The sequence below is a fragment of the Urocitellus parryii genome, chromosome 7, assembly GCF_045843805.1.
Source record: "Urocitellus parryii isolate mUroPar1 chromosome 7, mUroPar1.hap1, whole genome shotgun sequence".
NCBI lineage: Eukaryota > Metazoa > Chordata > Mammalia > Rodentia > Sciuridae > Urocitellus > Urocitellus parryii.
In genome coordinates, this window is record NC_135537.1 from 80,947,289 (window position 1) to 80,959,956 (window position 12,668).

General features: G+C 39.1%; 1 protein-coding gene across 1 annotated transcript in view; it reads left to right on the plus strand.

Moving 5' to 3' along the window:
- Positions 1–12,668, plus strand: part of Prkdc (protein kinase, DNA-activated, catalytic subunit) — a 169,529-nt gene that overhangs the window by 101,950 nt on the left and 54,911 nt on the right. The window contains exons 53-61 of the mRNA XM_077800450.1: positions 100–224; positions 305–454; positions 1,726–1,899; positions 2,423–2,521; positions 3,945–4,152; positions 5,251–5,440; positions 6,417–6,635; positions 10,334–10,446; positions 12,436–12,567. Coding sequence (XP_077656576.1) covers positions 100–224; positions 305–454; positions 1,726–1,899; positions 2,423–2,521; positions 3,945–4,152; positions 5,251–5,440; positions 6,417–6,635; positions 10,334–10,446; positions 12,436–12,567 — 1,410 coding nt within the window. The remainder of the gene's footprint in view (positions 1–99; positions 225–304; positions 455–1,725; positions 1,900–2,422; positions 2,522–3,944; positions 4,153–5,250; positions 5,441–6,416; positions 6,636–10,333; positions 10,447–12,435; positions 12,568–12,668) is intronic.

Sequence of the window (12,668 nt, forward strand, 5' to 3'; positions counted from 1 at the left end):
TCTTCCTTGGGTTCACTTAAATATTCAAGACATACCTTTTTTTCATTACTTAACGTAAGTTCCCATTTTTATGTATTTGAAAGAAACTTAATGTTTCAGGTCTTGGAGGAGTCGGTGTGTGAACTAGTTGTGAAACAGTTGAAGCAACATCAGAATACTATGGAGGACAAATTTATTGTGTGCTTGAACAAAGCAGTGAAGGGTTTCCCTCCCCTGGCTGACAGGTAGGGGTTATGGGATCGGATCGGTTGTGGCGGGTGGGGTCAGCAGCAGTCCTCTCATCAGGCTTCTTACCATCCGTTAGGTTCTTGAATGCTGTATTTTTTCTGCTGCCAAAATTTCATGGCGTTATGAAGACGCTTTGTCTAGAGGTGGTACTTTGTCGTGCAGAGGAAATAACAGACCTGTATTTCCAGTTAAAGAGCAAGGACTTCATTCAAGTCATGAGACACAGGTGGGTGAACACCAACCCCATGCCTTCAGATGTTAAGTGGATCATAAACTGTTCATTTGTTTAGATATCTCTTTCAACTCATTAAGCACTTGCCTGTTTTCATGAAATGCATATATTTTGAAATTTAAGAGGAAAAGGTGAAGACGGTGTAGGAATGAAATGTAAGCAGGAGGTGGGCCTGCTCACAGGCCCCCTCTGTCCAGGTGCCTGCAGAGGTCACATCCAAGCCTTGTGTATTTCACTGACAAATACGTGAGGTGTCCTAGGGCATTGCATTGTCAGGCTCTCTTTAGATTTAGAATGTGTGAATTTATGTGTTAAAATTGTTCATTTATTTCCAAAATTGCAGTGTAGCATAAAAGTAAACTTAAAAGAGAAAGTTGCCACTGTTACCCTATGTACATGTATGATTACACTACGGAAGTGACTCTGCACCAGATACAGCCAGAGGAATAAGAAGTTGAGCTTCGTTTGTGTCAAAATGCATTCTACTATCATGTATGACTAATTAGAACAAACAAAAATAAAAAGAGAAAGCTGTGCATCACTTAAATTATTTTCTTCTCTATAGTCTTTTTCCAGTCTTCATCTATGTATTTTACATAGTGATAAATTCATGGCATTTGCATAATGTGCCAGTAATGAGGAATATAAATCATTCTCTTCTGATATCCTTCAGTAAATATTCACTGTGTACTGTGTATAAGGCATTAAGCTGAATACTTTAAGGAGTAAAACATAAAAATAGGTGTTTGCTTTATTTAGGACTCAGACTATACTTCAGTTCGCACCAAGTAGCACTTGAATTTTGAATTTTATGATTTCTCTTTACTTGTATCTTATTTTGTTTGCCACCATCAGGTATTCTTTTTTAAAATAAACTTTTTACTTTAAAGTAATTTTATTTCTTCAGAATAGTTAAAAGATAGTCTACAGAATTCCCACATCTTTCACCCAGTGTCCCCATTTTTAATAATGGTGTAGTTGTCAAAACAAAGAAAGTAACATTAGCACACTACTGATAAATAAATGAAACCTATTTGCATTTTCCTTATGTCTTTTTTTCTATTTCAGGGTCCAACCCATTTTAGCATATTTAATTGTTGTCTTGTAGGTGTAGTATTATAACAGTTTTTTCCCCTTTTTTTATGGTGATGGCAATATCATAACAAATTTTGAAACTGTAGAACACCAGAAAAAAGAAAACATTGTTTGTCATGCTTCGAAAGTATTATAATGTTAAATCGGTGCATTTAAAATTTTTATTATAGAGACGATGAAAGACAAAAAGTATGTTTGGACATAATTTATAAGATGTTGGCAAAATTGAAACCAGTAGAACTCCGAGAACTTCTGAATCCTGTTGTGGAATTTGTTTCCCATCCTTCTCCAATTTGTAGGGAACAAATGTATAATATTCTCATGTGGATTCATGACAATTATAGGTAAACCATACATTGACATTTTATATTTCTTTTTTGAGGGATCTTTTGGGTATATTTAGCAATCTGGAACATAGTAAAACATTTTTTAGTCATATAATTTAGCATATTGTTTTCTTATTTTAACTTATTTCATGTATGAGTAGGAAATATTCAGAGAGTGAAATTATTGGTTGAGTTAAAAGTACCCGAGTGTCCTCATAAAACTTGTTTTTGTAGTTATCCTTTTAAAATCTGACAAAATTGAGGAGATGCCTCTGCCAGGACCCCACATCCCTGGGGACCCTCACCTTTCCTGCCCCTTTCCCTTCCCCTTCTGACAGCAGTGACAGGAGTAAGAGTCACTAGAGAATGGGGCAGGTCTGGCCTATACCCCCAGAGTAAGGTGCCCACTGTGCCAATGGGAGGGACAGTCCCATGACAAGTCAGCCTTCTTAATTCAATTCTAAGACAGTGATTAGATTGAACAAAAGAACTAGAATGGAATATTAATGTTTTTCTTTTTTCTTTTTTTTTGCTTTCTCAGAGATCCAGAAAGTCAAACAGATGATGACTCCCAGGAATTATTTAAGTTGGCAAAAGATGTGCTGATTCAAGGATTGATTGATGAGAACCTTGGGCTTCAGTAAGTGTCCCTCTGGAATAATTGGGCCCAAACAATTAAATTTTAGGAGTATTGCTTTCTAGACTAGATTTGAGTACATCTCAGTAGTTTTAGAAATGTATTTGTAGTGTTAGCATTTTCTCTACATCTTGCATTTCATAATGTTTAGTAAAAATGTATTTATTTATTTATTTATTTTTAAAGAGAGTGAGAGAGAGAGAATTTTTTTAATATTTATTTTTGTAGTTTTTGGCAGACACAACATCTTTGTTTGTATGTGGTGCTGAGGATCGAACCCATGCCGAACGCATGCCAGGCGAGCGTGCTACCGCTTGAGCTACATCCCCAGCCCTTAAAAATGTATTTAAAATCACATTATGAAGAGTGTTTGCCTAGCACGTGTGAGACACTGAGTCTGATCCTCAGCACCACATAAAAATAAATAAATAAAATAAAGGTATTGTGTCCAACTACAACTAAAAAAAATATTTTTAAAATCCTGACAAATTACTTTAAAATAAAACTAGTGAGGACAAAGCACTCTGTACTCAGTGAGTTACAGTGTTTCAAAATGAAGAGAAAGTCTATGAGTATCTTACCAAGTACCAAAACATCTAAGAGACATCAATTTTTTATGTGATTTATCACTGATTTTTTTTCTATTCTACAATTTTAAACTCATTGAGTTTTTAAAAATTATATTTGGGTTCACAGTGGTGCACACCTATTATCCTAGCACCTCAGGAGGCTGAGACAGAAGAATCGAAAGTTTAAAGCCAGCCTCAGCAAAAGCAAGGTGCTAAGCAACTCAGTGAGACCCTGTCTCTAAATAAAATACAAAATAGGTCTGGGGATGTGGCTCAGTAAATGAGTGCCCCTGAGTTCAATTCCTGGTATCAAAAAAAAAAGGGCTGTGGATGTGGCTCAAGTGGTTCCCACCTGGCGTGCACGAGGCACTGGGTTTGATCCTCAACACCACATAAAAATAAAATAAAGATATTGTGTCCACCTAAAAAACTAAAAAATAAATATTTTTTTAAAATTACATTTGAATTTCATAAACATTCATAAATTATAATACCTGAACTGATTTTTTGCTAATGTTGTAAAAAAATTTTGGTAGTAATTTTTGGAGTGAATTGTTGGTAGGGCACCTGCCTTTCATGCTTAAGGCCCTGGGTTCAATCCCTATCACCACCAAAAAAAAAAAAAAAAACTTCCTAGAGAATAGGAGAAGAAAAGTACCAGTGAAATGTGATACATTTTGGGGATATGTGTTTCTCCTTCAACCCATGTTATTTTTTATAACTCAGATTATACTCTTTATACATGTGGTTTCTTTCTCTGTAAAGCTTTCTGTGCCTACCCCACATGACACCATGTGCAGCACCTTTTTTCATTTGCCAGTATATAAGAATGTGTTTTCTTCCTCTCTGATTTTCAGATTAATTATTCGGAATTTCTGGAGTCATGAAACTAGGCTACCTTCAAATACCTTGGACCGATTATTAGCACTAAATTCCTTATATTCACCTAAGATAGAAGTTCACTTTTTAAGCTTAGCAACAAATTTTCTTCTTGAAATGACCAGCATGAGCCCAGATTATCCAAACCCCATGTTTGAACATCCTCTGTCAGAATGCACATTTCAGGTGAAGTATTTACCTCTGTATTCATATTTTCTTTTCCTGTTGGTTAGCTAGGAAACACCTAATGGCTTAATTAGAAAACTTAATTTTCTTGGAATATGTGCATACTTTATGAGATACTTACATGTACTGCCCTGCTTCTTGGAGGCTCATGATTGTCAGCCTCACACTGCAATTGGATTTCTTTCTCCCCTTCCTAGTACTACTCCTGCCTTACCCAGTGGGTGCCAAGTTCGTGGTTTCTCATAGCAGCTGTAACAATCACCATGTGGTACATATAGACAAGGACATTACTGTAGTGGGGCGTCTGAATTGTAACCTAGTTCAGGTTGAGGATCCCTTATCTGAAATGCTTGGGATCAGAATTGGTTTGGATTTCAAAATTCTAGGGGGAGAGGCTGGGGTTGGGGCTTAGTGGTAGAGTGCTTGCCTAGCATGTGCAAGGCCCTGGGTTCGATCCTCAGCACCACATTAAAAAAAATAATAATAAAGTATAAAAAAAATTCTTGGGGGAGCTATATTATGAGATATCTTTGGTTGGGGGAGGGATACAAAATTAATTTATGTTTCATACTTCTCTTATACACAGCCTGAAGATAAATTTATAGTTTTTTTTAACAGGCCTGCATTTTGGCCATGACCTGTCATAGAAAGTCAGGTGTGGAATTTTCCACTTGTAGCACCTTGTTATCTGTTGCTCATGAAGTTTTAGATTTTGTAGCATTTTGGATTTTGGATTTTCCAATTACAGATGTAACCTGTCACCGTGCTTAGCACTCTTGGGTACTTAGGAGAGTTGAGTCATTAGACTTGTAGAGGTCAGGTTATGGTGACATGGCCATTACTGAGTATGGCATCAGCTTCCTAATGGAGAATGGGAGGAGGATGATTTTCTCCCCCAGTAGTGATTCATTTTTGTACTTGGCAAATGATTGTTTTTGAGACTTTTAAGTAAGAAAAGGTTCTTCTTCACTTGCTTTTCACAAAGAAATATGAAATGACAGTACATATCTGCTGATGGAACCATTGGATTTTAAATAGAAATAATTCAGAGTTGCTACAGAAGAATCATTATTTCCTTTGAAACTTTCTTACTTGCAGGAGTATACCATTGATCCTGATTGGCGTTTCCGAAGTACTGTTCTCACTCCAATGTTTATTGAGACCCAGGCCTCCCCAAGCACTCTGCAGACCCGAACCCAGGAAGGCTTCCTTCCAGCTCAGTGGCCAAAGGCTGGGCAAGTACGGGCTACCCAACAGCAGTATGATTTCACCCCTACACAAACTTCAGGTAACCAGTCGCCCAGTGCTATGACTTGTGGAAGCTTCTATTGCAAGAACACTGACCTTTTATGAGAGAAGTGAGAATAGCAAAAAGTCATAAAACCACAAGAAAGATGTATTAGTCAAAGGAGAAAAGAATGGAGGTCCCAGAAGAGCTTCTCAGAGACAGAAAGTAGAGGGGTAGTTGCTGGAGGCTGAGGAAGAGGGAGATGAGGCACTATAGTGGGTATAGAGCGTCAGTTTTAAAAACGGAGGAAAATGGATGTAATGATGTGAATGGTCTTAGTGCCTTGAACTGTACACTTAAAAAATGGCTGAAATGGTAAACATTATGTATGTTTTACCACAATGTTTTTAGAAAGGAGAAAAGGATTATTTCTGACTAAAGGGACAGTTTCAGTAAATGTTTGTTTTGGTTTGGTTTTCTCCAGAAAACTATTTGTGCATTGAATTTAAAACATCTTATCTTACAAGCAAAGTAGAGCTAAACTAATTTATTTACTGTGTTAATAATTTATTAAACTTGTTCTTTCTCAAATGGCTTAATTGCTTCTTTTGATAAACAAAGTATAAATTATACAGTAAAAATCAATTTTATATAAACACTCGAGCATTTTTCTTTTATACAATTGTGTTTTCACATTCTATTATATCTAGAAATAGGATGAATTTGAATAATCACAATGAAAATTCTGCAACACTGATTTTAGGAACAATGGACTTCTAGCACCTTATAGGAGATACAAAGTATCATGATCACAGTGGACAAAGGAGTACATTATTTTATAAGTGTAGACACTGAGACTCAAGTATCTGATCTACCCTGGGTTGCACACTGGGGAGCTGGCCGAGCCTCTGCCCAATGTCTCAGGTGGCTACAGAAGCCTGAATGCTGCTGGGTGTGCCCCAGCAGATTTGCTGCCCTGTACAGGCTCAGCTGTGGTGCCAAGAGTCCTCAATGCTCTGGTCATATGTATTTGCAGACGGAAGAAGCTCGTTTAATTGGCTGACTGGGAGCAGTATTGACCCAATGGCAGATTATACGATCTCCTCTTCATCTGATTCATTGTCTTCTTCCTTGTTGTTTGCCAACAAGAGGAAGGAAAAGTCACAGAGAGCTCCCTGGAAGTCAGTGGGACCTGATTTTGGGGGAAAAAGGCTGAGCCTTCCTGGGGATGAGGTGGATAACAAAGTGAAAGATGGTAAGTAAGCTTGCTGAAGCATGTTTAAAATAGTTTACCTTGTAAATTACTGCAGAATTTCTGAGTGTATCCCCTTTTCCTTGTAGTCTGTAACTAAGCACTTTAAAATTCAATTCAGTAAATGTTGTCTGTGCACTTACCATGTTAAAAACATTGTTTTTTAGATGTTCCAGAAAAACTCTTTTTAAAGTTGGGAATAACATCCTTTCATTTAGTGACTTTCTAGAACATTAGGATGGGTTCAACAATACATTGGTGATCATCAAATGAGGTAGAATTAATAATCCACATCTCAAAAGTGAAAGAATTTAAATCCAGGTAGGGAATGTTCAGAAATACTGGGTGAAGGAGGAGCCTGAGAGCCTGGGATGCAGGAAGGCAGAAGATGAAAAGGAGAAAGATGGAGAAGCATGCAGTGTGTTTGGCAGGAGGGAGGGAATTAGAGCAGTTGAGTGAATGTTTACAGAGAGCGGACTCCATGCCAAGGACACAAGGGCCCTCCCTAGTTCAGGAAATGGGTGCTCTAGGACCTGAGTCATGGTGAAGGAGGCGAAGAAGGAGACAGGCTTATGGGAGACGGAGTGAACTTTGGGAAGCAGCCACAAGATGAATTAAGCAGAGGCAGCAAGAAAATTCTGACCCTTTCTGAGAGAGATTTTTGGGGACAGCAAGTGGAATGAGGAGAACCTAGAGGCAAGGCAGAGGTATCATGATCCAGGGTCTTGGCTTGAAGGTGGGTGGAGTGGCCCCCAACAGCACAGTGGAATGCTGAGGGGGACAGTGGAAAGTTGGGCAGGCTTGTAGAACCAAGGCCAAGAGGGTGGGGCAGAGGGGAGTTTAGCTCTTTATGAAACTTGCAGCTCTCCGGCAGAGTGGAAGTCCAGAGGGAGAAAATGTGCAGCAAAAAGATCCCAAGACAAAACTCAGGGGTTATGCAATATATACGTTTAGATTTATAGAAGATTAGGAGCATGAGTAAATTCCTTTATTTGTTTGTATCAGAGTTATATGTGCATATCATTTGAAGAGTCAGACACTTCTCAAAAGCTTGTTAGAAGAAACAGCAACTCTGCATATTGTCTTGTCAGAGGCAGCCATTTATAACCCACTTACCTGAGTTTTGTTCTTCCGTATCTTCAAGCTTTTTCTTTCAGTATTAGTCGTTCTCATCTGGTTTTATATGATAAACACCTGAGGATTGGCCCTTCTCCCTCACCCTGCTTATCACAAGGACTCAGTCATGTCCACCAATGTTCTATCCTCCTGCTCAGTTGTGTCATAGTCCTCATTTCATCAGTATTCAGTGTTTTCCTCTTACTTTGACTATGTAGTATCATTTGTGATTGGGCCACAAGTAACACTATGATTTTTTCTTTCTTGTATATTTTTTCCTAAGTAGTAATTATTTTGGTTTATGTGTTTAGTTTTCTACATATTTATCACCAGATTTCCCTGAGTTCTGTAGTTGTCTTTTACTGTGTCCCAACAGGTAGAGATCCCATCTTTTTAATTTTTGTGTGCATGTATCTGTGTGAGTGGTACTGAAGACTGAACCCAGGGGGGCTTTACCACTGAGTTACTTCCCCAGCTCTTTTTATTTTTTATTTTGAGATAGGGTCTCTCTGATGAGTTGTTGAGGCTGGCCTCAAACTCACAATCCTCCTGCGTCTATTTCCCAAGTCTTTGGAATGACAGATGACATGTGCCACCATGCCAGGCTTAGTTAGCCATCTTCTTAAAGAAACTCTCCTGGATCCTTGGGCTCCCCCTACCTGCCTGCGTGCCCCAGGGCCTCTGCTCAACCATCACCTAAAGACCCCTCCTCATCCTGAAGATTCCTTCACTTCCCTGGACCTGAGTTTTCCAACTTAGTTGGTTATTCCTTCTTTTTGGGTGGAGTAGTTCCTCAGTAGTGTTCTGAGAAAAGGGTCCTAAGCTGGAAGTTCTTTTTAAGATCTTGTTGCCACCATATTGCCTTCCAGAGCATGCACACCTGGGGTCTTGTTGAGTTGTAGACGTCCTGGTAGGGAACTACCAGGTACTAGTAGAGACATGGCATTCTCCTTATTGATCTTTTGTAAGAACTTGTGTCTTTTCTCAGTGGATCTCAGATCCTCAGATCTCTTTTCAAACAGTTTTCTGAAAACTCAAAAAAGTGTCTTTTGATGCAAGTCTGCTTTAATCTATTCCTCTGGCCATAAAGTGGGTCCTTTTGACCATAATCTTCTATTTCTAGTTCGAGAATATCATCTTGATTTTTGTTGATGACTTCTTCACCTCAGTTTGTCTCTGTTTTCTCTTTGGAGTCCTACTGATCAGATATCAGACCTCTGGATTATCCTTCTAAATCTTCCTACTTTTTTTTTTCCCTGTTGTCTTTTTTATAGAGAATATCTTCAACTTCATCTTCTAACCCTTCCTTTTGAGCTATCATATTTTTAATTTCCATGAGCTGTTTTTGATCTCTGAATATTTCTTTAGTCCTTGATTCAAAACTGTAGCACCTACTTTTATCTTTTTGATAAATGGGAATTGTTTGAATTTTTTTCCCCTGCATGGTCTACTTTAACAGTTGGTTCTTTCACTATCATTTATTTGGGTTTCTGTCTTTCATATTTGAAGCTTTCCTCAAATGTCTGATGATTTTTTATTTTTGGCTTGTGTTTCCAGGTGGGGCACTTAAAAGGTGTTTGGAATAATTCATATTGGGGCTGAGTGGGTGCAAGATGGGGTAGAAGTGGACCATGACACAGACCCCTGATGTATCAGCTCTTCTGTCCTGGCTGATGTCCGCAGAGGCAAACTTCCCACTTTGCTGCCTGTAAGCTACAGGCCTCCTGTTAGCATGTCAGGGCCACTACCGGTTTCAGAAGTCCTCCTGGACACTGCAGATGCTGGGCTGGCCTTTCCCACCTTGTAGCCATGCATGTGGGGACTCTGCTCTCATTTCGTACCTCCTATTGCAGCTTCACTTTTGCCCCTTCTCCAGTCCAGCCATATCCTGAGCCTTTGAGATTCTCTCCAGGATCTGTTATAGTTAAAGCTTCGCCTTGGGGTTTCATAAACTGACTTCCAGACCACTCACATGTGATCGAATCAAACCTTTATTGAAGCACACTGGTGGCAGCTGACCAGAACATAAAGCTGTTACGCTGATCAGCCACAAACAATTGCAAGGGCACTCTTATGAGCCTGAAAACCGCAAAAGGGATGTTCGGGGGCTTAGCCAATTCAAGCAAGCCAGGTTACAGAAGCAGGAGATTGCAGTCAAGTGGCGGGAAGCCTAACCAGTCACAGTTAGCCCAGTCACCCCAGTTACAGAAACTGCCCCGTTAGGTAGTTCTGTGTTCTTAAAGGTTTCTATAGTAAAAAGGAAAAGAACATCTTACCTCAGTCATGACCCTTCTACTTGGTATGGTTGTTTTACAGGATGAAGTCATAAAACAAAATGGAATCACATTTGCTTCTACTATCACAGATTCACTTTCTTGTTCTTTAGCTTCCAGAATTGCTGAGACACAATAATCTTGTGTCTCCTCTTGCTATTCTTTCTAAGTTTATATCTTTAAGAAAATACCAAGTAAAAATATTAAAGTGGAAAAGCACACACTTTTACTTTAGGAGCTCTTGGGAAGGAGTTGAGGCCAAATGCACATATTGAATTGACTGTCAGTAACCAACCCCACTCTGTCCTTCAGGCACAGACAGCCGAGCAGAAATACTAAGATTACGCAGACGATTTTTAAAGGACCAAGAAAAACTCAGTTTGATGTATGCCAAAAAAGGCCTTGATGAACAAAAACGAGAGAAGGTTTGTATCTTTTTCATAAATGATTGGTCAGAAATGCCTGTTTTCTATCAAAGAATGTGTACAAGGAAATAATGCTCTGTCAGATATTGGTTCCAGTGTTGATTTGCAAACCAAAATTGCGTAAACAGCGCTGTGTGTGTTAAGGTTACATGTGAACCAGAGCTCCTCTGGTATCTCAGTTGTGAAGGGTGCTCATGATGTCTGATGAGAATCTTCCTTCTCCTGAGTCTGTGCTCTGCTTGGTTCACATACTGCTAGGATCTGGCTTTTCCTCTTTCTGCTTATTCCTCTTTCAGCTTAGCTTCACACTTGCCTCTCTATAGTTCAGTTTTTCCCACAGGTGGAAACATGACCACCGTTTATTCCTTGGTTTTATATCCTACAGCATCAGCTGCTCTGGGAAAGGATTAACCCAGCTCTCCGCCACAAGGCCAGAGGGCCCATCTTGGGTTGAGGCCCACAACTGGGGTTAGACTGAGGCCATGGGACAGGGAGGGGATGGCAGCCCTAAGGACCCATAAGCTGGGTTACCAGAACATCCAGACACCTCTGATGAAGGTGTGATCAGAGACACAGGTATGGCCTGAATTAATTTTACACGTTTCTCAAAATGTGTAAATAATGGCAGAGTGCAGTGGCATATGCCTGTCATCAATCCCAAGTGATGTGGGAGGCTAAGGCAAGAAAATCACAAGTTGGAGACTAGCTTAAGGAACTAAGTGAGAGACTGTCAAAATAAACATTAAAATTGAGGGTTTAACATCCCTGGTTAAATCTCTAGAACCACAAAAGAAAATAAATAATGAAAAGAATTTGTTTAACTATAGCTTTAGTTTTGCTTAAGTCAGTAAATACGACAAAATTTCCAAGAAAGTGTAGATAGTGAATTAAAATCCCTTTCATTATTCCAATTCATTGTAAACCTTCAACTATTTCTAAATGTATGAAGCAGTTGAATGGTTCCTCTGACTCTTTTGTGAGGAGAAAATGTACTTTTCATCTTCTTGACTCTAAATACAACCATTCTTTTGAGGAGTAGGGTCTAAATTCAGAGTGTACTTAGGACCCTCTCTTGCTCCGTTACTTCCTCAGAGAAATCGGGGCTCCTGATTAAACTTGAAACCTAACAAGGCCTGCCTGAAGGAAATAGTAATGTGTGGTCAGTAGAAGGAAGAGAAACCAGGATTATTGGGTAGATGTTGCAGGTAACATTTTGGCCTGATACAAAGAAGAGTTTGTAATAATTGATCGGTGTAGTTACTTACTGTGTGTGGTCATGCATTTCTTCTGACATGGACATTCAAGTGTGAAGCTATTTGCCCAGTAATTGGGTGGCATTGAAATAATTCGACATCTGAAGGCTGGGCGTTTGTGGTCATGTATTCATTGGACAAATAAGCCTGGAGCATTTTACTCAGTACCAGGCACTGTGTTGTAGAAGTGAGCAGAATATAAGCCCTTGCGGAGTCAGTCCAGTGCACGATAGACAGAAAAATAAGTTGAAATTATAATGTGTAATGTCAGAAATAAACCAAGTAATTGAGCACATCTGGGAAAGTCCTGGGTTAAGAGGTGGTAGAAAGCCTCTCTGGAGAGATATTACTAATAAGATTGTTCCCCAATGTTGAAGGAAAAGCTGAAGATGTATTCTTAGCAGGGTGGCGGCATCACATCACTCTGGGCCTTGGAGCCAAGGCTTACTCTTAGAGGAATTAAAAGGAACCACAGTTATATTTCTTAAAAGTTTGAAATTGATTTATTAATATTCAGATTACTTCATAATGAATATTTAAATAACCTTTTCACTGCTTATCTGCCATAGTAATTTTATTGTGGATTTATCATTAAACAGGTAAGGTATAATGACTAAACCAGTGTGAATAAAAATGGTTGTCCTTTTATCTTTATGTTAAAGATGGATCCTGGCAATTTCATTTGATTTTCTTAAGTAGAATTCTAATGTTCCTTCTTTGTTTCTGGTGATTATAGGAGATCAAGAGTGAGTTAAAAATGAAGCAGGATGCCAGGGTTGTTCTGTACAGAAGTTACCGCCATGGAGACCTTCCTGACATCCAGATTCAGCACAGCAGCCTGATCACCCCATTGCAGGCTGTGGCCCAGGTCTGCCCTGATCACAGTGTTTTCTGTTGATAGGTTAAAAGCTGTGGGTCCAGGAGTGTGCTGTATGTGTGTTCAGGCAACAATGTCATAAGTGAATGGTC